At 68.7% G+C, this 27,593-nt stretch overlaps 9 protein-coding genes across 9 annotated transcripts; 4 read left to right on the plus strand and 5 right to left on the minus strand.

Moving 5' to 3' along the window:
* Positions 1–163: 163 nt before the first annotated feature.
* RHOBADRAFT_44417 (uncharacterized protein) lies at positions 164–1,244 on the minus strand (the record flags this gene model as incomplete). Its single annotated transcript, XM_018414406.1, has 7 exons — positions 164–197; positions 278–456; positions 536–609; positions 675–709; positions 773–944; positions 1,008–1,160; positions 1,226–1,244. 7 exons carry the CDS (start codon positions 1,242–1,244, stop codon positions 164–166), a joined length of 666 nt encoding a protein of 221 aa, XP_018270946.1.
* Positions 1,245–1,553: 309 nt separating this feature from the next.
* RHOBADRAFT_49783 (uncharacterized protein) lies at positions 1,554–4,879 on the plus strand (the record flags this gene model as incomplete). Its single annotated transcript, XM_018415270.1, has 6 exons — positions 1,554–2,865; positions 2,951–3,202; positions 3,285–3,760; positions 3,832–4,508; positions 4,580–4,729; positions 4,813–4,879. 6 exons carry the CDS (start codon positions 1,554–1,556, stop codon positions 4,877–4,879), a joined length of 2,934 nt encoding a protein of 977 aa, XP_018270947.1.
* Positions 4,880–5,230: 351 nt separating this feature from the next.
* RHOBADRAFT_53827 (uncharacterized protein) lies at positions 5,231–8,022 on the minus strand (the record flags this gene model as incomplete). Its single annotated transcript, XM_018417024.1, has 2 exons — positions 5,231–7,860; positions 7,927–8,022. 2 exons carry the CDS (start codon positions 8,020–8,022, stop codon positions 5,332–5,334), a joined length of 2,625 nt encoding a protein of 874 aa, XP_018270948.1. The 3' UTR covers positions 5,231–5,331.
* A 1,213-nt stretch (positions 8,023–9,235) lies between these two features.
* Positions 9,236–14,947, plus strand: RHOBADRAFT_53828 (uncharacterized protein; the record flags this gene model as incomplete). The annotated part of the gene is made up of 6 exons (XM_018417025.1): positions 9,236–9,293; positions 9,439–10,802; positions 10,871–11,119; positions 11,185–12,216; positions 12,292–12,734; positions 12,799–14,947. 6 exons carry the CDS (start codon positions 9,236–9,238, stop codon positions 14,945–14,947), a joined length of 5,295 nt encoding a protein of 1,764 aa, XP_018270949.1.
* A 482-nt stretch (positions 14,948–15,429) lies between these two features.
* Positions 15,430–17,604, minus strand: RHOBADRAFT_53829 (uncharacterized protein). Its single transcript, XM_018417026.1, has 6 exons — positions 17,169–17,604; positions 16,668–17,088; positions 16,491–16,601; positions 16,155–16,423; positions 15,981–16,094; positions 15,430–15,918 (listed from the first exon to the last, which is right to left on the minus strand). The coding sequence occupies exons 1-6, from the start codon at positions 17,312–17,314 to the stop codon at positions 15,750–15,752; spliced, it is 1,230 nt and encodes a 409-aa protein (XP_018270950.1). The 5' UTR covers positions 17,315–17,604; the 3' UTR covers positions 15,430–15,749.
* On the plus strand, positions 17,042–20,777 carry RHOBADRAFT_53830 (uncharacterized protein). The gene is made up of 11 exons (XM_018417027.1): positions 17,042–17,736; positions 17,808–17,948; positions 18,013–18,189; positions 18,256–18,627; positions 18,703–18,835; positions 18,921–19,521; positions 19,589–19,630; positions 19,695–20,143; positions 20,217–20,257; positions 20,320–20,422; positions 20,512–20,777. Exons 1-11 carry the CDS (start codon positions 17,500–17,502, stop codon positions 20,565–20,567), a joined length of 2,352 nt encoding a protein of 783 aa, XP_018270951.1. The 5' UTR covers positions 17,042–17,499; the 3' UTR covers positions 20,568–20,777.
* Positions 20,778–21,342: 565 nt separating this feature from the next.
* Positions 21,343–22,856, minus strand: RHOBADRAFT_14950 (uncharacterized protein; the record flags this gene model as incomplete). Its single annotated transcript, XM_018412228.1, has 8 exons — positions 21,343–21,407; positions 21,477–21,690; positions 21,757–21,809; positions 21,901–22,201; positions 22,265–22,366; positions 22,430–22,469; positions 22,548–22,671; positions 22,790–22,856. 8 exons carry the CDS (start codon positions 22,854–22,856, stop codon positions 21,343–21,345), a joined length of 966 nt encoding a protein of 321 aa, XP_018270952.1.
* Positions 22,857–23,351: 495 nt separating this feature from the next.
* On the minus strand, positions 23,352–24,802 carry RHOBADRAFT_27355 (uncharacterized protein; the record flags this gene model as incomplete). Its single annotated transcript, XM_018412787.1, has 5 exons — positions 23,352–23,759; positions 23,836–23,897; positions 23,974–24,260; positions 24,333–24,653; positions 24,724–24,802. 5 exons carry the CDS (start codon positions 24,800–24,802, stop codon positions 23,489–23,491), a joined length of 1,020 nt encoding a protein of 339 aa, XP_018270953.1. The 3' UTR covers positions 23,352–23,488.
* A 707-nt stretch (positions 24,803–25,509) lies between these two features.
* RHOBADRAFT_15105 (uncharacterized protein) lies at positions 25,510–27,547 on the plus strand (the record flags this gene model as incomplete). Its single annotated transcript, XM_018412238.1, has 6 exons — positions 25,510–25,708; positions 25,783–26,460; positions 26,578–26,818; positions 26,891–26,972; positions 27,051–27,254; positions 27,395–27,547. Coding segments are annotated over 6 exons (1,557 nt in total), but the record flags the coding sequence as incomplete, so codon positions are not given.
* Positions 27,548–27,593: the final 46 nt, after the last annotated feature.

Genomic DNA, 27,593 nt, shown 5'->3' on the forward strand with positions numbered 1-27,593 from the left:
AGACACGGTCAGGGCGTACGCGTATCTCTCTCCGAGTCGAGAGAAGTGCCGCGAGGAAGGAGGATGCGAAAGAGAGGTCGAGGGTTACAGTCGCCTCGAGCGAGGGCGACAGATGCTACAGGTGGTCGCTGAAGGGAGAACTGCGGCTGCTGAAGGGGCGCATCTAGAAGTCGTCCATGCTGCGGTCCATGTCGGCTCTGCACGCGCCGTTCGAGGATTGTCAACCCTCGAAGGACGAGAACGGCGGGAAGCAGAGAGAGGGAGAGAGGCGACGCACTTGAGATGCTCCCGCATGCCCTCGGGCAGGATGGGCTCGCCCGACTTGTCGTCGACAACGTACCGGAACGGCATCTCGACGCCCTCGTGCGGGCCGAACGAGATGGTCGGGTGGTCGACAAAGTTGATGGTCGACAGCGTCTTGCCGCCCGAGACGCACAGGGACGTGACACCGAGGGCCTGAGGGGTCGACAGGAGGGCCCTTAGTGGGAGAACGGGCAAGGGAAGGGGGCAAGGGGGAGGGACGAGCGGGACGCACGGTGTCGGTCGTCATCTGGACGGGGCCAAGGTGCCGCCCGGGGAAGCCGTGTGCGCGCAGCTGGCCGGTACGGTCTGTCGGGTGCGAGGTGTCAGCTGTGAGACCCGCGGCGAGAGGACAAGGAAAGTCGAGAGCTCACCGCGAGGAGGGTCGTCGCCGAGGATGCCGCCGAACCTGTGCGGGCAGTGGGTCAGCGATCGTGCGGAGCAATACGACAAGGGCGAGAGGGGGACGGACAGGAACCAGGAGTAGTCTGCGCCGTCCTTTGGTGCGATTTCTCCGGGTGCGCGCGGGTCGAGGAGGCAGACCTTGTCGAGCGGGATGCCCTCGTCCTTCATGAGCTCGAGGACGCTCTTGGTCTCTGCGCGGAACGAGCCGGGCTTTGCGCCGCGGGCGATGAGCTGGTCGGCTGTGGGTGGGAAGGGTTCAGCCGGGGAGATGAAGATGAGGGAGGGAGGAAGAGGGGACGCACACAGCGACTGGACCGAGGCAGACGACAGGCTCGAGAAGATGACGAGGTCGGGCGAGGCCCACTTGAGCATCTGGGCGTACTCGAGTGCGATCCAGTGGGGGAAGCCGGGCGCGGTGTCGCCTGGTGCGAGAGGCTCGTCTGGCTCCATGTGCTCTGTGGAGGGTGCGCCGTGGTGAGTGGGAGGGTGTTTGAGGGTCGAGGAGGAGAGAGGAGCGGACCGATCACGTAGGCGACCATGGTGCAGCGAGTTGACGGGGTGAAGGCGGGAGCGAGGGCGAGGAGGAGAGCGGCAGCGAGAGGGCGCCGAGCCAAACAACACCCGGCTCCCTCCTCCTCCCCTCCCTCCTCTCGCACCACCCGTGAGCCGCTCAGGGCCCACACTCTGTGCTCACACCACCCGCCTCGACCCAGAGAACCACCCGCAACCCGATCCCGGCTCGCCCCTCGTCGCCTCGTGCCCCCCCTCCTCCCTCCTCCGTCGCTCAACCACCAGCTCGCCCTCGCCTCGCCAGCACCACCAGGGCAGCAAGGCCACACCCCACAACCATGGCTCCCGTCAACGCCACCCCGCTCTCGCAGCGCACCCTCTCGCCCTTTGACGACACGCCCACCCGTGCCCCCTCGTCCGGCCACTCGTCCCTCAACCCGCTCACGTCCCTCAAGCCTCAGCGCACCCGCTCCCTCTCGTCCTTCGCCACCGCCCTCCGCCAGAACAACAGCCACTCGCTCCTCGCAGACCCGATCGAGGCCGACAACACCGAGCTGCACCGCCGTCGCGTCGAGGCCTCGTTCCAGCGCCAGCTCGACTCGCTCGCAAACGCCAACCGCCACCTCGACTCGTCGTCCGCCACCTCGTCCGACCACGACCATGACCACGGCCACGACCGCGACCACGAGCCGCGCCGCCGGTTCAACGACGAGTCGGCCTCGTCGTCCTCGTCGTCGTCGCGCTCGCACGGCACCCGCTCGTCCGACGCCCAGAGCCTCGGCAGCCTCCGCATCGGCCTCACGGGCTCGGCCCCGGTCCCTGCGACCTCGTCGTCGAGGACCGCACGAGGTGTCACGATCGAGGACGTCGACGACGGCGCCGACTCGGACTCGGACGGCCACCTCACCTACGTGACCGAGCGCGCCTCGGTCCTCGACTCGCCCGCACGCCCTCTCGCGACCGCGCCCGCGCCCAAGCAGCAGCAGCAGCAGCAGGCGCCCGCTCGAGCGGCGGCGGCCGCACCCTCGGGCGGCCTGTTCGGCTCGCCGCGCCCGTCGGTCCTGTCGCACATGCACGCCGCGACGTCGTCCCCGCGCCGCAGCACAGGCCTCCCTCCTCGCGACGAGAACCTCCCGCCGTCGCCTGCCGCTCGCCCCGTGCCGTCGTTCGGCTCGACCGACCGCGCGGCCTACCCGTCGGTTGCCCCGCCGCGCACCGTCGCCCCGCCGGCGTCCTACTCGGCGCGGTCGCCCTTCTCGCCGGCGGCGGGCCCGCGCATCGGCGCCGGTGTAGCGGCAGCGGCGGGCTCGGCGTACAAGCCCAAGCACTACTCGCCGCTCAACCCGGCGCTCAACTCGCCCCTCAACGCGTCGCCGGCCGCATCGACCGTGCGCGGCGCCGGCTCGCGCGTTCACTCGCCGACGTCGCTCGTGCTCGACGACGACGCCGACGACGAGTCGGACCAGGACGAGGACGAGGCGCGCCGCATGGCCGACCGCACGACGCGCACGGCGCTCCCGGACCGCACGGGCCTCACCGACATGCTGCGCAGCCCCAAGGCGCGCAGGGGCGAGCCGGCTGTCGCGAGCACGAGTGCGAGGAGGGCGAGCCCGGCGGGGAGCGGGAGCGGCAGTGGGCGCTCAGCTGAGGGTGCGTCTCCGACTCTGTCCCTCCCCCTCTCTCTTCCCCTCGCCTCTCGACCTCGTCCTGACCCCGCATCCTCTCTCCCTCGCAGCCAACCTCGTCTCGACCGCCCTCGCCGGCCTCACGTCCAAGCTCGCCTCGCTCGAGCGCGACAACGCCCAGTCAGCCGCGCGCGTCGCCGAGCTCGAGGCGCGCCTCGCGGCCCAGCAGCAGGAGCGTCCGGCCGTCGCGCGCGAGCAGCAGCGGGAGCGGGACGGCGCGACGCAGGAGCGAGAGGAGCAGGCGAGGAGGCTCAGGAGGGAGGTCGAGACGATGTTGGGCGAGGAGAGGGACCGCAGGGCAGGTGCGTCGGCGACTCGTTTCTCTTTTCGGCTTCCTCCCTTCTTTGAAGGACAATGCATGATGACCCTGCCGTCCACGTACAGAGCTCGAGCGCGTCGTCCAGTCGCTGCGCGCGCAAAACGCCCACCTCGACGCGACCCTGTCGGCGCAGCACGCCGCGCTCGCCTCGTTGCGCACCGCCGCCGCGCCCGCACCTGCACCTGCGCCCGCCGCCGCCGCCAAGGGCGAGTACGCGCTGCGCACCGAGGTGCAGGACCTTAAGCACGCGCTCGCCGCCCTCGGGTACGAGGTCGACGGCGTGCGCACCGTCGTCGAGGAGCTCCTGCGCGACAAGGAGGCGCGCGACGCCGGGCGCAGGTGGGACGCCGAGGAGGCCGAGCGCAGGGCGGCGCTCGACGAGCTGAGCGTCGAGGGCGGCGGCGGCGGCGGGCGAGGGCAGGACGAGGGTTCGAGGAGCAGCTTTGTCGCGCCGAGCGAGGTCGAGAGGCTCGTGCGCGAGCAGGAGGAGGAGGTGCGCCGGCGCAGGAGGGCGTCGACGGGAGCGCAACGTCCGGCCAAGGTGCGTCTCGCTCTTCCTCATTGTCGCCGCCTCAGTCGCTGAACTGACTCGCCCTTTGCCCCTCCCTGCAGCATGTCCCGCACCGTGCTGCACCGGCCGCCGTCAACGCCAAGTACGACTCGACCTACGTCCCCTCCTTGTCCGACTCTGCCGGCTCGCGCTCGTCGGCCTCGCTCGTCAGCGCCACGTCAGCCACCTCGTACACGACGTCCGCCTCGGCCGACGCCTTTGACGCCGCCGCTCCCGTCGACGACGAGCCCGACTTTGCGCGCGCTCAGCGCATCTTTGACGACGTCCAGGCCGTCTCGTCGCCGCCGCGTGCGCGCCGCACCCAGCCTGCTCGCGCCGTAAAGGCCAAGGCGACCGCCAAGCCCGACCGCGTCGTCCTCGTCGACGAGCCGAGCGCCCACCTGTGCACCAACTGCCACGGGCGCAAGAGCGCCCTGCGCGCCGCCGGGACGCGGCGGCACGACGACGTCGATGGCGGCGCCGACGCCGACGAGGAGGACCTCGCGTTCGCGAGCGGCGAGGCCGAGGCGCGCCGTGCGAGGGCGGCCAAGAAGGAGCGTCGCAGGGTCAAGGAGCAGGCGGCGGCGGCGGCGGCGGCGGCGGCGGCTAAGGCCGAGGAGAAGATGCGGGAGGCCGCTGAGAAGGAGGAGAGGCGGCGTAGCCGGGCGAGGGACGAGCACCGCAGGACGCTCGAGGGCGTGCTCGACCGGCTCGAGGGCGACTTTGCCGTGCAGAAGAAGTGCGTCGTTCTTCCTCTCTTCCCTATCTCCCCCTCGGCCAGTAACCTGACCTCGCCCTCGACTTGCGCAGGCTCTACCTCGAGCTGACCGCCGAGTACCAGTCGATGTCGTCGCGTGCCGACACGCGCAAGCGTCGGGTGCTCGCAAGCCACCTCAAGGGCAGCATCGACGTCCTCGAGGACAAGGCGCGCGAGGTCAAGCGTTACGCCGACGCGCTCGAGTGCGTCCCTCTCTCTCTCCCTCCCTCTCTCGCTCTTCCTATCTGTCTACTCTCGTACTGACGATCAACGTCCTGCGCCACAGGGACCTGTACGAGACGATGCACGAGCAGACTTGCCCTCGCCGCCGCAAGGCCCACGCGAGCATCTGAAGCTCCTGTTCCTCCCTCCTCCTCTCTCGCCCTGGAACCCTCGTCTACGCCTCTCGATACCCCCTTTCGTCTTTCTTACCCGGTCTTGCCCGTCTATTCTTCCTTTGCCGTACGCACGACGTCGAAATTCATTCGTGACCTGCCGAGAACCTCGCCGCGTTCGCTTTCCGGACCTCGCACGCCCAGCTCTCGGAAGCCGCGCTCAACAAAGCTTCTCGCACGAGAGAATCCGTGTTCGCGAGCTTCATCTGCCAGCTCTCGGTCCGTCGTTGCTGCTCTGAGAGACGCCGACGAGGGGAAGCGAAAGCTCACTTCGCCCGAGCGCTGTCAGAGTCGGCAGGCGCGCAAAATGGTAGGGCAGAGAGCTAGATACAGTGCAGAAGAACACGGGAGAGGAGGCTACACAGAGAGGGACAGAGAGATGGCTACAATGCTCGTCCACCAGACCCCGCTCAGGCCTCGTCCTCCTCGTCCTCCTCCTCGTCGAGCTCGCTCTCTCCACCGAGCACGCTCACCTCGCCGTCGCTCTCGTCCTCGCTCTCCTCGTCCTTGGCCCAGTCGCGCACCATGCCCTCGGGCTGGCTCTCGCCCATGAGCGCCTGCACGAGGAAGAAGCTCCGGCCGCGAGAGGCGCGGTCGGCGCCGCTCATGACCGACCCGGGTTGGCGCAGGCGAGGGCCGGCGACGAGCGAGGGGAAGGGCTCAGAGTTGCGGCGGGTCGGGAGCGTCGCGGCGGACGAGTAGGCGGCGGCGGGACGAGGGCGAGGGCGAGGGTGCTCGAGCCCGGGCGAGGCGGTCGAGGACGTTACCGGCGCAGGTTGGGCGGTCTCCGCGACGTCGACGGGCGCGTCCTTGGTGACAAGGACGGCGTGCGCAGGCGATGGGCCGTCTGTCGAGAGCGCCGCGACGACGACAAGTTCGGCAGCACCAGTCGAGGCGCTGGCACCTACGCCGAGCCCGCTCGACGTGTTGCTCGCCACGCTCGTGCGGTGCTCCTGGATCGAGCTGATCGAGCCGTGCCGCACCGCCGCCGAGACGACCGAAGCCGGGCGCGACGTCTTGGGCGAGACGAGCGACGCCTTGCGGACCTGGCTCGTCACGAGCGACGCACGGCGGATCGTCACGACGGCCTCGTCCGCCTCGTCGTCGCCGTCCGAGACCTTGGTCCTGGCGACCTCGACGTGCGCATGTGCGAGCTCGGGAAAGACGCTCGAGACGGCGCTCGTCGGCGGCGTGAGCGGCTCCGAGCCGTCGTCGGTCGAGCGGCGCGGCGACGACAGCGTCGAGCTCGCGCGGCGCGAGTCGCGAGAGGACGAGTCGCCCTCGTCGGCGCTCGAGTGGCCGTGCGAGAGCGCCGGGACCGGCGACGGGGTGCGAGAGCGGTGCGTCGAGAGGACGAGCTCGTCGGCTTCTGCCATGGCGTACGTCGGCGGGAGGTAACCCATCGAGGCCGTCGTCGGCTTGTGCGCCGCCGGGATGGTCGGCGTGCGCTCGGCGGTCGACGAGGGCAAAGCGGCCGCGAGACGGCTCTGCTCGATGGCCTCCTCGACGAGGCTGCGCGGGACCGGCGTCGCGAGCTCGTCGAGCTGGCGCACGACCGAGGCATAGTCCTCGTCGACTCGCGGCGTCAGGTACGGCAGGTCGTAGTTGATCGGGGCGAGGAGCTCGGGCGCCTCGGGCCACTCGGGCAGTGGCGCCGAGATGCTCGCGCGCGGGTCGAACGACGCGACCGAGTAGATCGACGGCGAGATGCCGTGGCGCTGAGGCGGCGTGTCGTGCGGCGGAACAGGAGGCGGAACCGGGAACGCGCCGTACGCTTGCGGCGGCGTAGACACGGCGTGCGTCCAGGACGGTCGGCTCGACGACGACGAGGCGAGGGCGTGCGAGACCGACGCCGCCCAGTCTCGGGGCGTCTGCGTCGCGACGTTGATCATCGGGCGGCGGCAGAGGCTCTCGCTCGGGCGCCGGGCCTGCGACCTCGACGTCGAGGCGGTCGCGAGGCTGTGCTCGGGCCCCAGCGACGACCGACGACTCGGCTCAGGCGCGAGCGACGAGCGGCGACTCTGGTCGATCGCGAACGACGAACGCCGGCTGTGGTCGATCGAGGAGTGGCGGCTGTGCTCGAGGGCCGCCGACGACCGGCGCGAGGCGAGCTGGAGGGGCTTGAGCGGCGCTCGAGGGGCCGTGGCGAGAGGCACCTCGAAGCCGGCCGGCATGGCGCCGATCGTGAGGCTCTTGGTCGCGTCGGCACGGTTGGCGCCTCGCGGGGCGGTCAGGCGAGCGTTGACGCCCGACTCGGACGAGACGCTCGAGCGCCCACCCTCGCGCAGGAAGGCGATGCGGTCCCGGCCCGTCATGAGCGGGTCCGAGGGCTGCGCCGACCTGCTCGTCGACGCTGCAGGGTGCGCCGGCGCAGACTGCTGGGGCTGCTGAGCGGGTGGCGGGGTCGGGCGCCGGACCTCGAGCGGCTGGACCTCGGCTTGCGGCGGCGTCGGGGCACGTTGGACCGAGCGCGACAGGACTGGCGGCGGGTTCGACACAGGAAGCTCGACGCCGATGCCGAGGCCGCTCATGCTGACCTCGGAGCCAGGGCGCGACGAGTACGACGGGAGGAGCGGCTCGACTCGCGACGAAAAGCCGCCGTCGGGCTGGGCGATCGCGCGAGAGTCGACCTGGGCGGCCGGACCCTCGTGGCGAGGCAATGGCGGCAAAGGCGGAGAGGTACCAACGACGGCGGGGCCTGCTTGCGTGCGGCGTGCGGCAGGTTCGGCGGTGCGACGCCGGGTCGACTCGCCGCTGTCGCGCCGGTGCTCGTACGCCGGCGCAGGGAGCACTCGGGACGACGACTTGGGACGCACGACAGGTGCCGAGCTTGAGGAGGGCGCATGGCGAGGTGCGGCGGGCGCGTTGACCGGGTCGGCCGACTTGTTCTTGGAGGATGACGACGAGGACGAGAACGGGTTCTTGAACGCCATCGACAGCTGCGTTGGTTCAAACTCGTCAGGTTGGGATACACGGCAAGGATGAAGGACGACTGGGCGACGGACCCTGTGCTTGAGCTTGTCCTTGCCGTCGCCCTTCTTGAGGCGTCTCGAGCCCTGCTCGAGCGAGGTCGGGTGCTGCGGTTGAGCCATGGCCAGCATGGTGGTGTCGACGACGAAGAGGTGGGCGTGTACGGGTGCAGGGCGGGCCAGCCGCAGGTCGTACAGGGTGGTGGACGGGGAGCAAAGAGTGAGGCGACCGACGACTCGGGGCGACGACGACGGCGGACCGGCGCGATCGGCTGCTCCACAGGGGTGCGGACAAAGCGAGGCATCATGGACGCTTCTGCCCGTTCCGTCGGACGCAGCATTTGCCTCGAAAGCGGCAACATGCTCTGGTGCGGCGCGCCGGACGAGGAAGGTGCGACGGCGAGGGCGCCGGATGCGCCAGCTCGCGGCCCAGACGCGTGGACGGGTCGACGACGGGCAGCGCAGAGACGCAGGCAGGTGCGGCAGTGCGCAATAGAACCTTGGCCCGCGCGTGCTGGCGGCGCCGGCTCCGGAACGCGGCTGCTCGTGCTCTTGGACCCGGCCGACGCGCAGTCGAGGCGGTGGATGGTCCCGCACGCCCAGAAGCGGTCGCGCTACTCTGAGCGAGCCACGCGAGTCGCGACCGCGCTGCACGCGTCGGTTCGAGCGCGTACAGCCGAGCTGCGCCGCGCTGAAGGAGCGAGGAGAGCTCGGAAGCTCGAAAGGCGAGTCTCGGCGCAGCGACGCTGTGTGACGCGAGCCTGGCGCGGCCTGGCCGTAGCTGAGGGCACTGAGAGCCCGGGCACAGCTCTGTGCGACGCTGCATGTGAGGTGGGAAGGCAGAGCGCCAGGACAGAGATGAAGGTCGGGGCAAGACGAGTCGGCCTCACACGACAGACACCTTGCGATGTCGTTGTGAGCGGACCTGCATGCGAGAGTGCTCGTCGTGCACTTGAGCGAGAGCATGTCCCTCCAGAGAGAGCGAGAGCTGAGGATGCGCCGACACTTCTCCGCCTCGGAACCGCCTCGTCCAGCTTGTCCGCTTCCTCGACCCTCACCACGCCGAGGGGCACCGGCGAGCCGCTCAGCAGCGCCACAAGAGCTATATCGACCGCTCTCGCGCCTGCCCTTGAACCGGCACGCCTTGCCCAGCTCGCGCCCACCTCCTCGAGCGGCCGCCTCCTCGCCAACTCGACCTCACCCGCACTCGCCAAAACCAAGGCGCTCGTTCGCCGCCCCACTGCTCAGCACACGCATCGTCACGCCAGCCACCAGTACGCTCGCGGCCGTCCCCCGGCGAGGGCAGCCGAGCCCCTCCCGACGCTCAGCCCCCTCTGCGAGCTGCATGCACGGCCGCACCACGCCCGCGCAGGCGCTCGCCAACCCGCACAACGGCGATCTCGGTGCGTCCCTCTTCCTCCTGCCCCAAACGCGAGCCCGCCCGAGGCTCGAAGCGCGGTGCCGCTCATTCGACCTCGAGGTGGGGAGGCGCGAGCGTGCGAGAACAAGGCGACTGACCTGTCGTTCCCTTCTCCCTCGCCCTTGCAGACATGCTTGAGGCCATGATGGACCGCATGCACCACCGCGGCTCGTCCTCGCCCGGCTCGACGTCCGCCTTCCCTGCCCGCCCCTCTTCCCGGGCATCCTCCTCCTCTCGCCTCTCGCACCATTCCTCGAGCCGCTCCCTCCATTCCCTCCAGTCGTCCCACGCCGTCTCCGGGCCGTCGTACGACTCGCGTCATGCGCGCACTGCCTCGGGCCTGTCGGACCAGCGCGCCAGCCTCGACGACGACCGCACGCCGTCAGTCGCGCAGGGCGAGTGGGGCTCGAGCCGGCACGGGTCCGGCTCGATCCGCAGCGCGATACCGAGCTCGAGCCGGTACCAGCCGTCCGATGACGCGGCGAGCGCGCACAGCCTGCAGTCGCGGGCGGCGCAGGTCGGCGTCGGCGAGGACCCGAGTCGGCAGCAGCAGCAGCATCCCGCCGCCACGTTCGCTCGCCCCGAGCCGACCTCGTTGCGCACACGACCCCGCACGGCGACCTCGCCGATCCCGTTCGAGCGCAGCAGCAGCCCCCTGCGCCTCCTGCCGCGCTCGCCGACCAACGACCGCACGCCGCTCGAGGACCTCTCCTTCTTCCGCGAGGTCGGCGCGCTCGTCGGCGACGACCCGCGATGGGACGAGCCGCTCATGAGCCCGCGCCGGCTCGACGCCGACGACAGCGACTCGATCCGCAGCGGGACGAGCAGCGTCCTGAGCGGGCCCCGCTCGTCGAGCCTGCGCGCCGCTCGCCTGCGCGAGGACATCGAGAAGGAGGCGCTCCGCATCAAGGAGCGCGCGAGCCTCGAGGAGTTGCGGCGCAACGCGGCAGCGGCGTCGGCCGTCGCGGCGGGCCACCGCGCCGTCACGCCCGACCCGCCCTCTCGGCACTCGTCGTCCTCGTCGCCACCGCCTCAAGCCGCCCTGCAGCAGCGCGAGTCGTTCCAGGGCAGCATGTCGGGCATCCCGTTGTACCCGGGCGCGCCCGTCCCGTCGGCGTCTTCCCCGTCATCGTCGTCTGCCGCTCGGCCACCACCCGCTGCCGACTCGCGGTCGGTGCGCTCGCTCGGCTCGACTGCGACCGCGTCCGGCTCGGGCCCGACGGCCGGTGCGCAGGGCAGCTCGTCGGCCTCGGTCAAGACGAGCGGCAGCGGGTCGTACGCTGCGAGCGGGAGCCCGGCGAGTGGGAGCGGCGGCGCGAGCGCGAGGACCGAGTACGGCGCGAGGAGCGACCGGTCGCGGCAGACGCAGAGCAGGGAGTGGAGCCAGACGTGCTGGGTGTGGGTCAGGGACAAGGGCTCGGCGAGCGTCACGGGCGGGAGCAGCGGCTCGAGTGGCGGGGGCAGGTTCAGCAAGGCGCCGCTCATCCGCGACGTACGTCCCCTTCCCTCTTTCTCGTCCCTTGCCTCTTGCAGTATACTGACAGGCTCTTCTTCCTGCAGGTCCCGGCGGCGCTCAAGCGCAAAGGCGGCAAGCGCGAGTCGGCGCACCACCTCCTCTCGCCCGCCGAGGCGCTCCTCTTCAACGTCGACGACAGCCTCGCGGGCAAGGGCGGCAAGTCGAGCTCGAAGGACAAGGACAAGGGGCGGGAGAAGGCCGTCCTTGGGCCGGCGGCGGCCTCTCGAGACGGGCGGTGGAGGAGGGCGACGGGCGTGCTGCGCGACGATGGCTACTTTCGGGTCTTTGGCGAGGTGCGTCCTCACTCTCACAATCTCGCCTTTACCGCAACTTCTCACACCGTCTCTCACGCACGCAGAGCGACAAGGCGGTCGTGCACAACGTCCACCTGCCCTCGCTCGGCCGGTCCGACGTCCGCCTCGTCGACCACTCGCTGTTCGGCCGCCCCAACTGCATCTCGATGTCGCGCTCGCACGCCGCACCTCCCACGCCGCACCGTCACTCGTTCAGCCCGTCAGCATCGTCCCTGCCCTCGCCACCCCGACTCGACGAGACGGTGTACCTGTGCTTCCCCTCGGTCGTCGCGACCCAGGTGTGGCTCGTCATGGCGCAGTGCTTCGCCCGCCCCGAGTTCTACCTCTCGTCGGGCGCAGCCGCGCCTCGGCCGCTCCGCTCGGCCGTCGCCTCGGACAGCGGGACCGACAGCGCCGACGACGACCGACCAGACGAGCTCGAGTCGGGCTGCCGCATCTTCCGCAGCCTGCACCTGTCGATCGCCGAGGGACGAGCACTCGGCGAGCTCGCGACCGAGGTCGTGCGCCCCGGGCCCAAGTCGTCGTGGGAGCGGCCGGTCATCGACGACGACTCGACGCTCAGCAACATCGACTCGTACTCGCACTCGTTCGCGACGCCGGGCATGGAGCCGTCGCCGTCCAAGTCGGTGTCGTCGATGTCGCTCCCGCGGTTGGCGTCGCGGCACGGCCAGGACGGCCGAGACGGCGGTGGCGGCGGCGGCAGCAGCAGCAGCGGCTCGAGCGCCGCCTACTGCGAGATCGAGATGGGCGGCGAGGTCATCGCCCAGACGTCGGTGCGCAAGGGCTCGTCGCCGTACTGGAACGAGTCGTTCGTCTTCAGCGACCTGCCGCCGTTCGTCGCGCCGGTCACGATCCGGGTCCTCCAGATGGCCAAGCACTCGTCGCGCCCGGTCCTCATCGGCTCGGCGACGGTCCGCATTCCCGACCTGCCGCGGCAGCAGTCGATCGAGGACTGGTGGGCCGTCAAGCCGCCAACGTCGACCAAGTCGTCCGACGTCGTCGGCGAGCTGAGCCTCGGCGTCCGCGTCAACGAGGAGGTGGTCCTGCCGAGTCGCGACTACGACGCCATGCTTCAGGTGCGCCCGCTTGACCCCTTTCCCTCCTGTCTCTACTCTACGCAGCCCGAGACTGAAGCTCTTGCTCGCCTGCAGCTCCTCTCGGACGACGCCGACGCCGACCTCGCGACCGACATCGCCCACGAGTTCCCGTCCGACCTCGAGGAGGTCACCAGGACGCTCATGCGCATCTACCAGGCCGAGTCGGTCCTCCTGTCGCGCATCCTCCGCCTCGCCGACCTCGAGATCGACCACAACGCGCTCAGCCAGCGCTCGGCCGCCATCCTGTTCCGCGGCAACAGCATCCTCACCAAGTCGGTCGAGCTGTACCTGCGGCTCACGGGCGCCGAGTACCTCGACGCGTCCATCGGCGAGGTCATCCGCCGTATCGTCGCCGAGAAGGTCGAGATCGAGATCGACCCGATGAAGCTGCGCCCGGGCACCAAGGACAAGGAGCTGCAGCACAACGTGCACCTCTTGCGCGAGTGGGCCCTCACGCTCTTCCACGCCATCTACGACGCACGAGAAAAGTGCCCTCAGTGCGTCCTCGTCTTTCTCTGCCTGTCTATTCCGCCGAGGCCTGACTCGGCGTTCCTCTTGCAGCGACCTGCGCCAGATCTTTGCCCACATCCAGGGCGCTGTCATCGACAAGTACGGCGAGGGCGAGGACCAGAAGAACACGCGGTGGACCTGCGTCAGCGCCTTCATCTTCCTGCGCTTCTTCGTCCCCGCCGTCCTCAACCCCAAGCTCTTCTTCATCGTGCCCGGCCCGCCCGACCCCAAGTCGCAGCGCACCCTCACGCTCGTCGCCAAGACGCTCCAAGGGCTCGCCAACTTTTCCTCGTTCGGCCAGAAGGAGCCCTGGATGCTCCCGATGAACGCGTTCGTCCAGGACAACACGGCCGCCCTCGTCGACTTTATCGAGCACGTGTCGACGCCGGCGCCGTCGACGGCGTACCGCCAGGAGTGGACGTCGCCGAACGCGGCGGCGTACCTCGCGCCGGCCCGGCTGCGCAGCTCGCTGCCGCCGCTCGGCAAGGAGGGCGTCCCGCTCCTGCCGCACCTCATCGACCTCCCGCGCGAGCTTGGCGTCCTCGCGACGCGCATCGCCCGCCTCGCGGCCGACAAGGGCCCGCTCGCCGACCTGACCTCGTTGTCCGGCGGCGGCGGCGGCGAGAGTCGGTGCGAGACGCCCTCGGTCGCCTCATCCCGAGGCGGGCGCTCACGCCGCTTCGTCGAGCTCGTCGAGACGTGCATCGACGTACACGTCGAGTCGAGGCGGCGCGGCGGCGGCCTCGTGTCGCTCCCGCCGTACGAGGACCTGCGCAACCGCACGCCCGACCCCAAGACGCGCACGCGCCGGCTCATGACGGGTCGGCCCGCCATCGCCGACCAGTACTCGTCGGCTGCGGGCCTGCGCAAGGCGCTCGGTGTCCCGCCGCTGCCCCGCACGTCGTCGTCGGCCTCGTCGGGCGCCGGCGCCGGTGTCGGCGCAGGCGCAGGAGCGGGTGCGGGCCCGAGCACCGCCGCGAGTGCCACGGTCGACGGCGACGAGCTGCACATCCGCAACCCGGCGTCGAACGGCACTGGCCCGTCGCCGCCGCCCGACGTGCGCGACGAGCTGCGGCCCGCACCTCGGCCTCGCGAGGAGAGCGAGACGAGCGTGCACTCGACGGCGTCGCGCCGCACGCACCGCGGCTTCACGATCAACGGCGCCGACTCGCCCGGCGTCGCCGGCCTGCGCCACAGCGGCGGGTCGTACCCGACCAAGTCGTTCTCGACCGAGGACTTGTCGCTACTCGCGTCGCTCCAGACGGGCGACCTCGACGCGACGACGCCTCGCCGCGACGCACCAGCACCTTTCCTCGTCAGCAGCCAGACGATGTCGAGCCTGGCAGGCTACGGCGCCGTCGTGCGCAACTCGCTCGACGACGAGGAGGCCGACTCGCGCTCGAGCAGCGTGCGCTTGCCCGGCGACGCTTCGGCGGCAGGGTACGCCTTCCCGCCGGCCAAGACACGAGTCGTCACGCGTGGCGACCCGGCCTCGGCGGCGACGGCGACGGCGGCGCCCAGCTCGTCGGGTCGGTCAAAGAGCTCGGCCTCGTCGACCCGGTCGAGCCAGATCCCGCCGACGGTTCCGACAAGCCGGATCCGCATCACGCAGGAGACGACGACGACGACGACCTACGTGTCGGACCCGGCTCCTCCCGCCGTCGTCGGCGCCGTCGAGTTCGGCACGCAGCACCGGCGCTCGGTCCCCTACGACGACGACACGTCGCTCGCGCCGACGAGCCCGGACGAGGGCACGCCCTTCGAGTCGTCGTTCGGCACGTCAGCCTTTTCGGCGCCGCTCATGCGCGCCAACCCGAGCCAGTCGTCGCAGCACTCGATGCTGAGCGTCCTGAGCGGCCGCAGCCTCGCGAGCTCGGCGAGCACGGTCAGCATCTCGGCAGAGATCACCGCCGGCCCTGGGCCCGCCGCGTCGTCGTCTTCGTCGTCGGGAGCTGCCGCTGCGAGCGCTGCGGCCGTCGTCGGGCGCCGGGCGAGCTCGGCGGGCATGAGCCTCGCCGGCATGGGCCGGCGGGCGACGGGGAGCGTGAGCGGGCCGGCGGGTGGCGCGGGCATCTCGACGCTGCGAGACGACCAGAGTGACGGCGGGAGCAGTGGAAGGGGAGGAGGGGCGCGGCCGAGCGGCAGCAAGGGCGGGCTGCTCAGCAGGGCGATGGGGCGCAAGGGCTCGCACGCGAGCTAGGGCGGCGCAGCCGTGTCGGAGGAGGGCTCTCTCTCTCTGCCAACGTCGACTGCAACGAGCATCATCATCTTTCTGTGCGCGAGCGTCTGCAAGGAGGGCGAGAAGGTGAGGCCGAGAGAGCCGAGAAAGTGTCGAGGAGGATCTGGCGACGAGACGCTTTGACCGCTCGTGGACGCAGGTCCCAGACGTCGAGTAGCCGTCTCGACGAGGACGGTCAGAGCGACAGAACCCGGGATTTAACGATTCTCGAGCAGCTAGAGCGTCTCGCAGCTACCTCCTCTTGCTCGACGAGGCGAACTTCTCGGCTTTGATCGCGTTCTTTCTGGGTCTCGCTCAACTGCAAAGAGCTCCTCGTCTTTCTGCGCGATAAAGCGAGAGCAAGGCGGGAGAGCCAAGAAGGTGCGGGTGAGTTACGCCAGAGCCAGTTGACCTCTCAAACTCGGACACGTGAATCTCTCTTTCTCGCTCTCGGCGGCAAAGGACGAGGGGAGCTGCACTTGTATCGCATGTTCTAGACCCGCTAGATGATACGAAGGTTACTCAAGAAAGGGTACGACCGGATGGAGGCGCGAGGCTGGCGAGGGCGACAAAGACAAGGACGGTGCGTGCGGGCGTCAAAGCGGGACGTGGGACGGACAGGCGAGAGAGCGTACTGCCACGTGGGCGTGAATGACGCCAAGTGCGTCAGGAGGGAAGGGAAGGAGAGGGAGAGGAGGGAAGCAGAAGGGAGGGGAAGGGAGAGGGGGGAAAGGACGCTCGGGGCGAGCGAAAGAGAGGGAAGAGAGCGCGCTGAAGGCGACAGCTAGTACTCGATGTCGAGACCGGGCCATCCTTTCGAGGTGCACAGGCCGTCGTAGGCCGCGCTGATCTCGGTGCCGACGATCTTCGTGCAGTACTCGCCGAGCGCGACGAGGATGGCGATGCGGTCGGCCGAGAAGCCGAGGGCAGACAGCTGGACGTCGTTGAGCGGCCTGTGGGGCGAGCTGCATCAGTTGGAGTCCAATGCAGGAAATGCCAGAGAGAAGAGACGCACCAGGTCTCCTCGCTCGCGGCGTCCCACAGGTAGGCCGCCTCCTCGACCGAGAGGTAGACGACCGTGTCGGTGATGCTCGTGTTGATGCGTGCCAAGATAGGGTCGGCAGGAAACCTGTGGTATGTCCAAGGTCAGGCGAGGACGGCCAGAACGAACAGAGGAAGGCGAGCGCACCTCTCGATGCCGAACGTCCAGAGCATCTCTTGGCCGCCGTCGCCGGTCTTGCGCACATACCGGCTCGACAGGTAGGCGATGGTCTTGAGCGTGAGGGGCGAGATGCGCGGGTGAGCGACGTGGAGGATGCGGGTCGTGTTGGCGGGGACGGCGGTGCGGAGGAGGCGAGGGAGGGCAGACGTGAAGCGACTGAGCCCGTCGAGGTGGCGGCGGTAGCGGTGGGCGACGTCCATGTAGTTGTTGTGGTTGCCCTCCTTGAGGTACTGCGACTGTAGGGATGTGTAGAGGAGAGTCAGCTCGCTCGTCGAGAGGAGAAGGGGAGAGAGGTGGACGCACCGCGTTGCGCGAGGCCGTGACGCCAGCGCCACGGGGGAAGACGATGCGCTTGATGAAGTCGACTTGGCCGAGTTGCAGGCCGAGCGAGGCCGTGAGGAGGTTGAGCGAGGTCTGCGGGAGGAGATGAGCTGACGAGCGGGGAGGGGAGGGGGCGAGGAGAGCGAGAGCGCGACGGACCAGAGTAGACTGGTCCTGGTGCTTGCAGGCGGTCTTGATGGTGCCGTCGACAACGCCATCGCCCCACGAGGTGACGAGGTAGAGCTCGGAGTGGGCGAGGGTCGGGAGGCGGTCGGGGCGGAGGCGCCTGCGGTCGGCCGGCTTGAGCTCGAGCGACAGGCGGTAGTCGGCGAAGTCAAACACTGGCTGTTGACCCTCGGCGCGCTTGCCCGTGCGCTTGCTGTTTTTGACGCGCTTGTACTCGACCGGCTGCCCCCACACCGCCGCCGCGCCGTCCTCGCCCTCGAGGAGCCAGGTGTCGTACTTCAGGCCACCGATGAGGTCGCGGGCGGCGGCGGCACGGCCCGAGACGCGCGCAAAGGCGGACCACGCCTGCGGGAACGCGGTCTTGGCGAGGTGCTCGAGCTCGTGGACGCGGACGCTGCGGAGCGAGGAGGGGGTGGGTTCGTCAGTTGGTGTGGGAGGAGGGGAGGAGGGCCGCTCTGCCGGCTGGGGACGCACCCGGTCTCGACTGGGGCGGGCTGGGTGATCTCGAGGAAGAACTGGACGATGCGGTCGCGGTCGAGGACGCCGCAGCGACCTTGCTGGATGTTGACAATGCGCGCGAGGCGCTCAGTCGGCGAGGGCCACGTCTGGTTCATGACCATGTTGGACGGGTGCTGAGCTGAGTGCTCGAGTGAGGAGGAGGAAAGAGAGGGGGTGGCTCGAGGGGCAGGCCGCAACGGCTCGCGACGAGCGCACAGGCCTCGCGCCGCCGATCTTTCCGCCAGCTCGCTCGGCTGCTCGCCCGCTCTCCTCCCTCTTCCACCTTCGCTCGCGCTTCTCGCTCGCGATGGCTCCTACCGACCTCTTTGGCGCGCTCAAGAAGCGCTACACGGACGCCAAGTCCACCCCGACCGCTCCCGCCGCCGCGTCGACCTCCTCGCACCCGATCCCCCTCCCGCCCTCGACGACCTCGTCCATCCCCTCCTCGCTCGAGTGCGCCCTCACCGACCCGCGCGTCCTCAAGAAGAAGGAGCAGTGGGAGGGCACCAAGGACCTCGGCGGCAAGAGCAGCGCAGAGCGCTCGGTGCGTCCCCCTCTCACTCAACTTTATCCTTGACGCGCACCCGCCTGACTCTCGCTCGCGCGCCACCACAGCGTGCGCACCAGGAGTACGACCTCGCTATCGTCTTTGCGCTCATCGAGGCCGGCGCCCCCGAGGCGGCCGAGGAGGCGGGCAGGCTCTTGTCGCGGCAGGGCTCGTTCGGCGGAGGAGCAACCGGAGGCGGCAGCACGATGGTCCGTCCCCTCTCGTCCGCCTCCTCCCCTACAGACTCGACTGACGAGTCGCTCCCTCGTCCAGATGAAGCTGCCCGACTTCCAGAAGTTGGTGCAGGCCGCCTTCGGCCCGGACGACGTCGACCTCGCCATCCTGGCCATCCTCCACTACCGCGGCGCGAGCGTCTCGCACCCGACCCTCGTTTCCGCAAAGGAGCTCGTGCAGGTGTGCAAGGCGGCAGTCAAGGACAAGACGGACAAGGTGCGTCCCTCCTCGAGTTTGTCCCACTGCAAGACGAGCGGCGCGAGCTCACTTCTCGCTCTGCAGGACCAGCCGCCGGCCATGCCCATCGAGTCGTTCTTCGCCCAGTCGCCCCTCTTCTTCACGATGCACCTGTCCTTCAAGCAGGTGCGGGCCTCGCTCGTCGCCGTCGACGCGACCGAGAAGAGCGTCGCGGTCGACTTTCGCCTCCCGGCGACCAACATCCCGGTCCTCGATGCTCCGCTCCTCGACCTGTACCTCGACAACATCGATGTCGTCGGCGACAAGCTCGAGGCGATGGGCCCCGAGTGGCAGGCGGCCATGGGGATCGGGACCGGCGCTGTCGAGCCGTCCAGCCTCGACGCCGAGCTCGACGTCCACCGCTCGTCCGAGTTTGCGGCCGGCATGTCGATTCTGTGCGCTGCATCCGCGACCAAGGTGCGCCCGCCTCGTCCCCTCCTCTCGGCCCGTCCCTGCCCGTCGAGGCGGCCAATTGACCTCTCCTTCCCACAGTCGCACCTCGCCGCTCGGCTCGGCAACGGCTTCGAGCTGTTCTCCAAGACGTTCGAGATCAACTTCCCGATCCGCAGTACGGCCGACGGCTACGAGGCCCCAGAGCAGCTCATCGGAGACGTCTCGTCGCACGGTACGCTCGATCCTCTCCCTCGTGATCGGCCTTCTTGGGCTCGGACTTGGGGGCGTCGGCACTGACACGCTCGTCTTTCTCGCAGGCAACACACCGATCAACGTCATGTCGATGAGCAAGGTCGACGAGAAGGTGATCCGCGACACGTTCGGCGAGCGCGGCCACCTCGCCCACCTCGAGCGCGAGAGCCTCGCCGACGGCCAACACGTGCACGTCTTTGCGGTCGACGACGGCGACGAGACGTACAACCTCACGGTCGTCAACTCGATGCCCTTCTTTGCCAAGCTCAACCTCGCCCTCGACATTCCGAAGTACTCGGTCGCCTTCCTGTTCTCGCACCTCGTCTCGACGCCCTCGCGCCCCGGCTACGTCTCGGCCGCCTGGTCGCCGCCGTCGGTCGACGTCGCCCTCGCCGTGCCGAGTGCGTCCCACTTGCGGTGCCGCGCGCTCAAGTGCCGGGCCGATGTGGCCATGACGGCCGCCCTGTCGGCGCTCGTGCGCTTCCTCGCCGAGAAGGTCAACGCGGCGGGCAGGGCCAAGGGCAAGGGCAAGGCCAAGGGCAAGGGCAAGGCCAAGGTCGAGGCGATCGAGGCGCAGCCGCAGAGCAAGGAGGACGCCGAGTGGAACTCGTGCCTCAAGACCGACTCGCGCTCCTTCGCCATCGCCTTTTGGTGCGAGATGTACGGGTGCGTCCGCTCTCATTCGCTCTCCTCCACTCCACCGTCCTCGACCTGACAAACACCTGCCGCGCAGCGTCGACGAGGTCGAGCGCCTCGGGTACAGCAGGAAGGAGATGTGCGCCCACCCTTTCCGCTCTCTCCCTCTGTCACGTCCACTCACCTTACTCCATTCCGTGCAGCCTCGACGCGCGCAAGACGGCCATCCTCGCGCTCCCGACCCTCGTCGCCATCCGCGAGGAGCGCGAGCAGCGCCGCGGCTCCAAGTCGGGCTCGAACGGCGCGGCGACCTCGACGCCGCACCCGCAGCAGCAGCAGGGCAGCACGCCCGACGGCGTCAAGCAGGACGAGGCGGCCGAGACGCAGCCGCATGCGCAGCCGCACACGGGCGTCCACTCGTCGTCGTCGTCGTCGCGCGCGCTCGAGCCCGCCGTCGCGCCCCAGTCGACCTCGGCCGCGCAACCGGCCAAGAGCAAGGGCAAGGGCAAGAAGCGCGAGGTCATCGTCCTGAGCTCGGACGACTCGAGTGCGTCGGACGGCGAGGCGCCCCTGTACGCGTCGTCCTCGCGCATCGGCGGCGGCGGCTCGACCTCGGCATCGGCGTCGACGTCCTCGGGCAAGCGCCGCAAGGGTGCGTCCCTCGCGTTTCTCTCTCTGTCTGTCGCTCACGCGGCGACTGGACACCTGACAGTACTTCCACACAGCGTCGCTCACGCTCAAGGACGTCGTCGTCAACCGCATCATGGTGCGCCGCCGCGACGTTCGCTCCTCGGCCCGCACGAGCCTGACTCTGACTCGCGCCTGCAGGACATCTTCTCGCGCCTCGCCCTCGACGACGTCGTCGCCGCCGCCGAGACCGTCCTCGCGACGTACGAGCTCGACGGCGACACGCTCGCCGAGGAGTCGACAGGTGCGCTCGCGCCTCTCTCTCTTTTCCCTCTCTGTGCGTCGGCCGTACACTCGGACGTGCGGTTCCCTGACGTACTCTCCCGCCCACAGACGCTGTCACCATGATCGTCACGGCCACGGTCGGTGCGCTCGGGTACGCCGACTAGCGCCGCCTCCCCTCGCCCTCCTTGCCTCTTTCCCTCCTCTTGCTTCACTCGCCCGCACCGATCCCCTCGTCGAGACTCGTCCCGCCTCTTTGCCCGCCTCGCCCTAGTCCCCGCACAGTGCCATAACCCCGACTCGCGCGTCGCCGGCGATCGTCTCTCTTTCGTAGCTCTGGCAGCACCGAGTGAGATTATACGGCGCCATTTTCGCGACTCTTGCGCGCACAGCTTGTGAGCGCGTCTCGGAAAGTATCCTCGCGCAGAGTGTCCGAGTAGCTCGCTTCGAAAGGCGTCGACTTGGACCATGTGCGAGGTTGCGCAAGGGGCGCGAGCGCGGCGGCGCGGCGTCGACAGCGTGCGCGGCCGCCGCACGATAGCTCTCGGATCGGCTACCGAGCGTGGCCGTTGAGGGAAGCATCGAGGCAGGAGCGCAGGAGCGCAGGGACCCGAGCGCCGGAGCTTGCGACGAGGACGGCGCGAGCGCGAGCGGCCAGGGAGGGGCTCGAGCGCTCGCGAGGGCGAGCAGCGGGATTTCGTTCGCGACGTCGGCGACCGACTCGCCGTGAGTGACTGAAGCCGGTCGCTGCGAAGCTCGGCCTGCGGAAGCGAGAGAGAGGGCTCCTCGAGAACGAGAGAACGAGCGCGAGCGGGGGACAGCAAGCCATCGACGGAGCGACGACGGTCGCTGTTGACGACAGCTGTCACTCGAGAGGCGCTCGCAACGGGGCAGGGACAAAGGGACTGATGCGTTTCAGGTACAGGCCGGGAGGACGAAAATCTACTGCAGCTTGGCCTTGAGAAGGTCCTTGAGCTCGTCGGCGTCGGCCGCGAACTTCTTGATGCCTGGGAGAGGAGTAACGCGAGTCAGGGCCACGTCGACGACTCGGAGAGGAAGAGAGAGCAAGGACGCACCCTCGTGAAGCTTGTCAAAGGCCATCTGGTCCTGCAAGAGGGACCAACGGAAGGCCGGCTCGTTGTCGATGAAGCTGACCTTGTCGATGGGCTCGCCGAGGTCGCTCTTGGACAGGATGGGCTTGACCTCGTCCTGCATGCCCTGCAGCTCCTTGAGGAGGGCGGGCGCGATCGTCAAGAAGTCGCAGCCGGCCAACTCGATGATCTCGGAAACCTGCGTCGACGGGCGAAAACGAGTCAGCGTCGCGTGCGACGACACAGGGTGGTGGCTGCGTCATACAGCCCTGAATGAAGCCCCCATGACGATGGTGTCGTAGCCGTGCTGCTTGTAGTCTGCGAGAGAAGGAGAGAAGGGGAGGAGGGGAAAGAGGTGAGCGGGCACGAGGGGGGAGGGGGACGACGACGGCGCTCAGGGAGGACGCACACTTGTAGATGCTCGCAACCGACTGAACACCGGGGTCCTTGGCGCCGGCGTAGTCGCCGTCGGGCTTGTTCTTCTTGTACCAGTCGAGGATGCGGCCGACGAACGGCGAGATGAGGGTGACGCCGGCCTCGGCGCAGGCGACGGCCTGCTGGAAGCCGAACAGGAGCGTGAGGTTGCAGTGGATGCCCTCCTTCTCGAGCGCGCGGGCGGCCTGGATGCCCTCCCAGGTCGAGGCGATCTTGATGAGGATGCGCTCCTTGGGGATGCCGACCTCCTTGTACAGCTCGATGAGGTGCTTGGCCTGTGTGGGAGTGTAAGGTCAGTGACTGGGCTGAAGGAGAAGAGAGAGGCGTAGGCGACGCACCTTGGACTTGGTGCCCTCGGTGTCGAACGAGAGCGAGGCGTCGACCTCGGTCGAGACACGGCCCGGGACGACGTTGAGGATCTCCTTGCCAAACTCGACGAGCTGTGGGGCGCAGAAAGAGTCAGTCAAGGGCGCCAGAGAGGGAGGAGAGGGGGGAAGACGCACGAGGCGGTCGATGGTGTTCTCGACCTGCGAGTCGACGTCACTGCGAGGGGGCGTTTGCGCTCCGTGTAAGCTCTCCGGGTACACACGAGAACACGAGTGAGGAGGAAGAGCGACGCACCCGCCCTTGTTCTTGGCGTACTCGACGGCGACGTCGATGAGGCGGGCGTACTCGGGCTTCTTGACGGCGGCGAGGATGAGCGACGGGTTGGTGGTGGCGTCCTGGGGCTTGTAGACGGCAATCGCTGCAGTGGAGGAGGCGCAAGAGGCGGTCGACGCGTCAGGAGGCTGTGGCGCTCGAGCCGGACCGAGGGAGGACGACCGAGCCTGAGGGACCGAGAGAGAGAGAAGGGCGCGACGCACACTCAAAGTCGCCCGAGTCCGAGACGACGGTGGTGAACTTCTTGAGCTGCTCGAGGGTGTTGGACATGGTGTAGGTAGCTGCGGCGGGTGGGAGGAGGAGGAGGACGAGGAGCGAAGCGTCAGCGACATCGATGGTTCCTCGGGTGGCAGAGACCCGACCCGCGGCCTCGCTCGACCGCAAGCCGCACAGGGCGCACAGGGCGGTGGACGAGCGTGTGCTGGTCGACAGTGGCGAGGGAGCGAGACTCACGTGTGCTAGGGGCGAGTGTGGTGGAGGAAGAGGAGGAGCTTGCTCGGTTGTCGACCGCCAGCTCGCGCCTCGGCGAAACTCAAGAGTGGATGCGCTCATCCTCGTCCGTCGCTTCCCCAGACTCAGTGTGGCCCCGCTCCTCGCTCGCCAGAGCTTTTTCCTCCGGTCTGTCTCCTGCAGCTCTCGGTCCCCTGTCGAGCGCGCACCGCTCGAGCCCCTTGGTGAGCCGCGAGCAGCTCGCCCCTGAGCGCGACGCTCTCGGGCCTCGACCAGGCGCCACAGCGCAGCTCTCTCGCGACGCTAGGCCTTGCTCAGCTATGTACAAGAGTGACACTGCAAAGCGAGACTGGCTACAGCCACGGCTGCGCCCGCGACCGACGAGCAAAGCGCGACCTTCTCAAACACGTTCCGCCCCTCCTCTCCGGCTCCTCGCTCGCCCGCCCACCAGCTCACTCCTCGATCATGGCCCTCAGCCCGTCCCACACCTTTGCGCCCGTCGCGCCCTCGGCCCACGCCGGGCTCCCGAGCGGCTTCATGCGCTCGTTGCAGTACTCGAGCCCTTGGCTGCGCGCTGCCGGGTTGGCCGCGACGTACACGGGCACGTCGGCGTACGTCTCGGGCAGGTTGCCAAAGGGCAGGATGCGCGCCGCGAGGGGCCCGACGAGGTTGTACAGCGACAGGATCGGCGAGGGGACGAGCGAGGTCGACGCGAGGGCGTTGCTGCGGGACGGGGCAGGCGAGGGGCGAGTCAGGCTGGTGGCGCACGTGGAGAGAGGGGGGAACGAGAGGGACGCACGTAAAGACAAAGCCGGGGAAGAGGTGCGCCGAGCGCAGGTGCGGAAAGTGCTTGTGGAATTGCTGCAAGCGAGAGGCGGGAGCGCAAGGTCAATCTCGCACCCCAAGTCTCGAGAACGGCCGAGAGTAGAGGACTCACGACAGCGACTGCGTCCCCGAGCGCCGAGTCCTGCTTGCCCTGGCCCATGATGCGCCCGAGGAGCCACTTGTCGCGGTGCTCGCGCTTCTCGAGCTCGAGGTCGTCGACGTCGGGTTCGGGGCCCTTGGCGCCGGCGGGCGCGCACACGCTCAGCCACGTGTCCTTGAGCGTGTTGGACGACGCGAGGAGGTACGCGAGGCCGAAGCGCGACAGGGTCTGGACGGCAAAGTGGGCGTCGTGCGACGGCGTCGACGATGTCTGCGTGTAGGCGCCGTGCGGAGGACCACCTGCACGGGGGAGCGGACGCGTTAGGGACTCGCAACGTCGTGGCTGTGGACGCGGCGAGAAGGGGAACGCACCCTGGGTCGTGACGAGGTAGTCGATGCCGGCCTTGCCCGTCTTGCGCTCGAGCTCCTTGGCGACGCGGTGCACCTCGCTCACGGACCTGTCGCTCGCGTGCATGTCAGCTCGTCTCCCTTGAGAACACAGTGAGCGAGACTCGGGGACGCACGACAGGTCGGCCTTGATGAACTCGAACGTCTTGCCGTCAGCGGCTGCGCCCGCCTGAGCCCTGCAGCGGCGCACGACGTCCTCGCCGAGCTTCTCGTTGCGGCCGATGACGTAGACGTTTGCGCCGGCTTGAGCGAATCGGAGGCCGACAGCGGCACCGATGCCTTGGGCTGCAGAGCGAGGAGGAGAGGGTGAGCAAGTGGGCGGTGAGAGGGGAGGGATGGGAGACGAGGGACGCACTGCCACCTGCGACTGCGGCCGTCTTGCCCGAGAGGTCGAGCTTGTGGTTGTAGCGTGCGGCGTCGGTGGACGAGGGCATGGCGGGGCGAGGAGGGCGTCAGGTGGGGGAGGAGGAAGACGGGGCGGTCGCGGCGACGGGAGCTGGTGCGGGCTCGACTCGGTGGGTGCGGCCGGTGGCTGGAGCTGTGTCGGCTGCAGCAGGCGTACTCGCACTAGCAGCGAGGGTGGTGGAGAGTAGACAAGTGCAGTCGAGGCTCGGGCTCGTCTTGATCGGACAGCGCAACCTTCGTCCTCCCTCACCCGCTCGTGCCCGTCTCCAGCCATGGCGACCGCACAAGGAGCAGCACCACCTGCTGCACCAGACGCCCAGGGCGCAGGCATCGGCGGCGCCATCAAGAACGCCGCCTTCGCGTGGATCTTCGTCCAGGGCGTTCAATACGTCTTCACTGGTGAGCACCAGCATCCAGTGTCACAGCGTACCTCGCCAGGCACTCACTGACCACCTCCCTCGACCTTGCGCGTGCAGGCAAGAAGCCCTTCTCGACCCCGCCACCTCCTCCTCCCTCGTCCGACCCCACGTCCCTCGACACTCCCGACGGCGTCGCAAAGCCGGGCCCTGCCGCGCCGGTCAACGCCGCCAATCAGCAGCAGCAGCAGCAGCGCCAGGTCCAACCGCAGGTCCCGCCTCTTGTCCCGACCTGGCCCCACAAGTCGCTCCTCGACGTCGCCATCCGCCTCTCGCCCGAACTCGACCCGCTCGCTGTCGACTTGCGCGACTCGACCTTCCCTTCCGTCACCTGGACCGCCGTCGAGTACAGCAACACCAAGTGGGGCCACGTCTGGGAGACCGAGTGGGCCGTCCCCGATACCGTCCAGCACAACGCCTCGTTCTTCCTCGACGCCTTCGTCACCCGCACCGGCCTGTCGCCCGACCCGCGCGACGCGTCGTATCCGGGCAAAGGCGAGGTCCTCCACATCCGCAAGCGTGCGTCCCCTCTCTCTCCCTCTCTCCCACCTCGCGCACTCGGGAGCCGACGCCTTTCCTCCCCCCTCACGCAGCCCTGATTCGCTACGCGCCGCAAAAGCGCGTTCGCGCGACCAAGAACCTCTTGTCGGGCAAGGCCGACGACGACGAGGACGCCGCCGCCGAGGCCAAGGAGTACGAGGACTGGAAGAGCCGCCCGTTCGTGTCGTACTACTACCCGAACGTCACCCTCGAGCTCGTCGGCGACGCGGCCAACGTCGCGTACGCGACCCTGCCGCCGCCGGTCAAGCAGCACGTCCACATTGCGCGCGAGGGCGCCAAGACGTTCGACGACAAGCAGGCCTACTTCCCGATCCTGTTCCCCAACACGTTCTGGGACCTCTCGTCGCAGCTCCAGCCGGTCAACACGACGACGACCGTCCTCCCGCTCCGCGTCGAGTTCAAGCCGAGCGGCTACTTCAAGTTTCAGCTTCAGTCGACCATGGACGAGGCGTTCACCAAGCAGAGCGCGTCGATGGGCGGCGGGTCCGGCGGCGAGCTCGACGAGATCAAGCGCATCCTCATCGAGACCAACCCGGTCCTCCTCATCACGACCGTCGTCGTCTCGGTCCTCCACATGCTGTTCGAGTTCCTCGCCTTCGCGGGCGACATCGCCCACACGAGGAGCCGCAAGGGCCTCGTCGGCGTCTCGGTCCGCACCATCTTGACCAACGTCTTTGTCCAGTTCATCGTCCTGCTGTACCTCATCGACCGTGCGTCCCTCTCGTCCCCTGTCCTCCTCGAGATCGAGCTCGTGAGCCCTGACCCTTCGTTCGTCCACCCTCTCCTCCCCTCCTTCCTTCTCCCTCCTCCCGGTCCCGCACACGCAGAGAGCGAGGAGACGAACTACATGATCATCATGAGCAGCGGCATCGGGCTCGCCATCGAGGCGTGGAAGATCACCAAGGCGGTCGACATCAAGGTCGTGCGCCAGCCGGCCCAGTCACTCTTGCCCTACAAGGTCGAGATCCACGACAAGCACGTCCTCAACGAGGACGAGCTGCGCACCCAGGAGTACGACCGGGCGGCGTTCAAGATTGTCGGGCTCGGCACGACGCCGTTCTTGGTCGGGTGCGTCTCTGCGTCTCTTTCTCTCTTCCTGCCTTGCGAGGATAGCCGACTGACACTCGTCTCGCGCCGCAGGTGGACCATCTACTCGATGCTGTACCAGTCGCACCGCTCGTGGTACAGCTTCGTCATCCAGACCCTGACTTCGTTCGTCCAGGTGCGTCTCTCGCTCCCTCTCTCCCTCTCCCTCTTCTCGCGCCCCCTCGAGCCTCACGCCCTCGCCTCCTCCCTGCAGATGTTCGGCTTCGTCCAGTTGGTGCCTCAACTCATCATCAACTACAAGCTCAAGTCGGTCGCGCACATCCCGATGAAGGCCATGATGTACAAGTCGCTCTCGACCGTCATCGACGACTTTTTCTCGTTCATCATCAAGATGCCGCTCCTGCACCGCCTCGCCTGCTTCCGCGACGACGTCGTCTTCCTCGTCCTCCTCTACCAGGTCCGTTCTCTCCTCCTCGCGCCCTCTCTCCCTCCCTCCTTCCTTCTCCTTCTTCCCCTCTCCCTCCCTCTCTCGCCTTCTGCCAACCCGCCTTCCGTCACTGACACGCACCTCTCCCTCTCTCTTTCTTCCCGCCCGAGCAGAAGTGGATCTACCGCGTCGACTATTCGCGCGAGAACGAGTACGGCCAGAAGTTCGACGAGGACGAGGCCAAGAAGCAGCTCGACAAGAAGGCGCACGACGAGCAGGCGCGCATCAAGGCCGACGGCGTCGAGACCAAGAAGACGCAGTGAGCGTCGGCGAGGGAGCAGGGAGGGAGCGACAGGAGGGACGGGCAGT

This window comes from Rhodotorula graminis (assembly GCF_001329695.1).
Source record: "Rhodotorula graminis WP1 unplaced genomic scaffold RHOBAscaffold_7, whole genome shotgun sequence".
NCBI lineage: Eukaryota > Fungi > Basidiomycota > Microbotryomycetes > Sporidiobolales > Sporidiobolaceae > Rhodotorula > Rhodotorula graminis.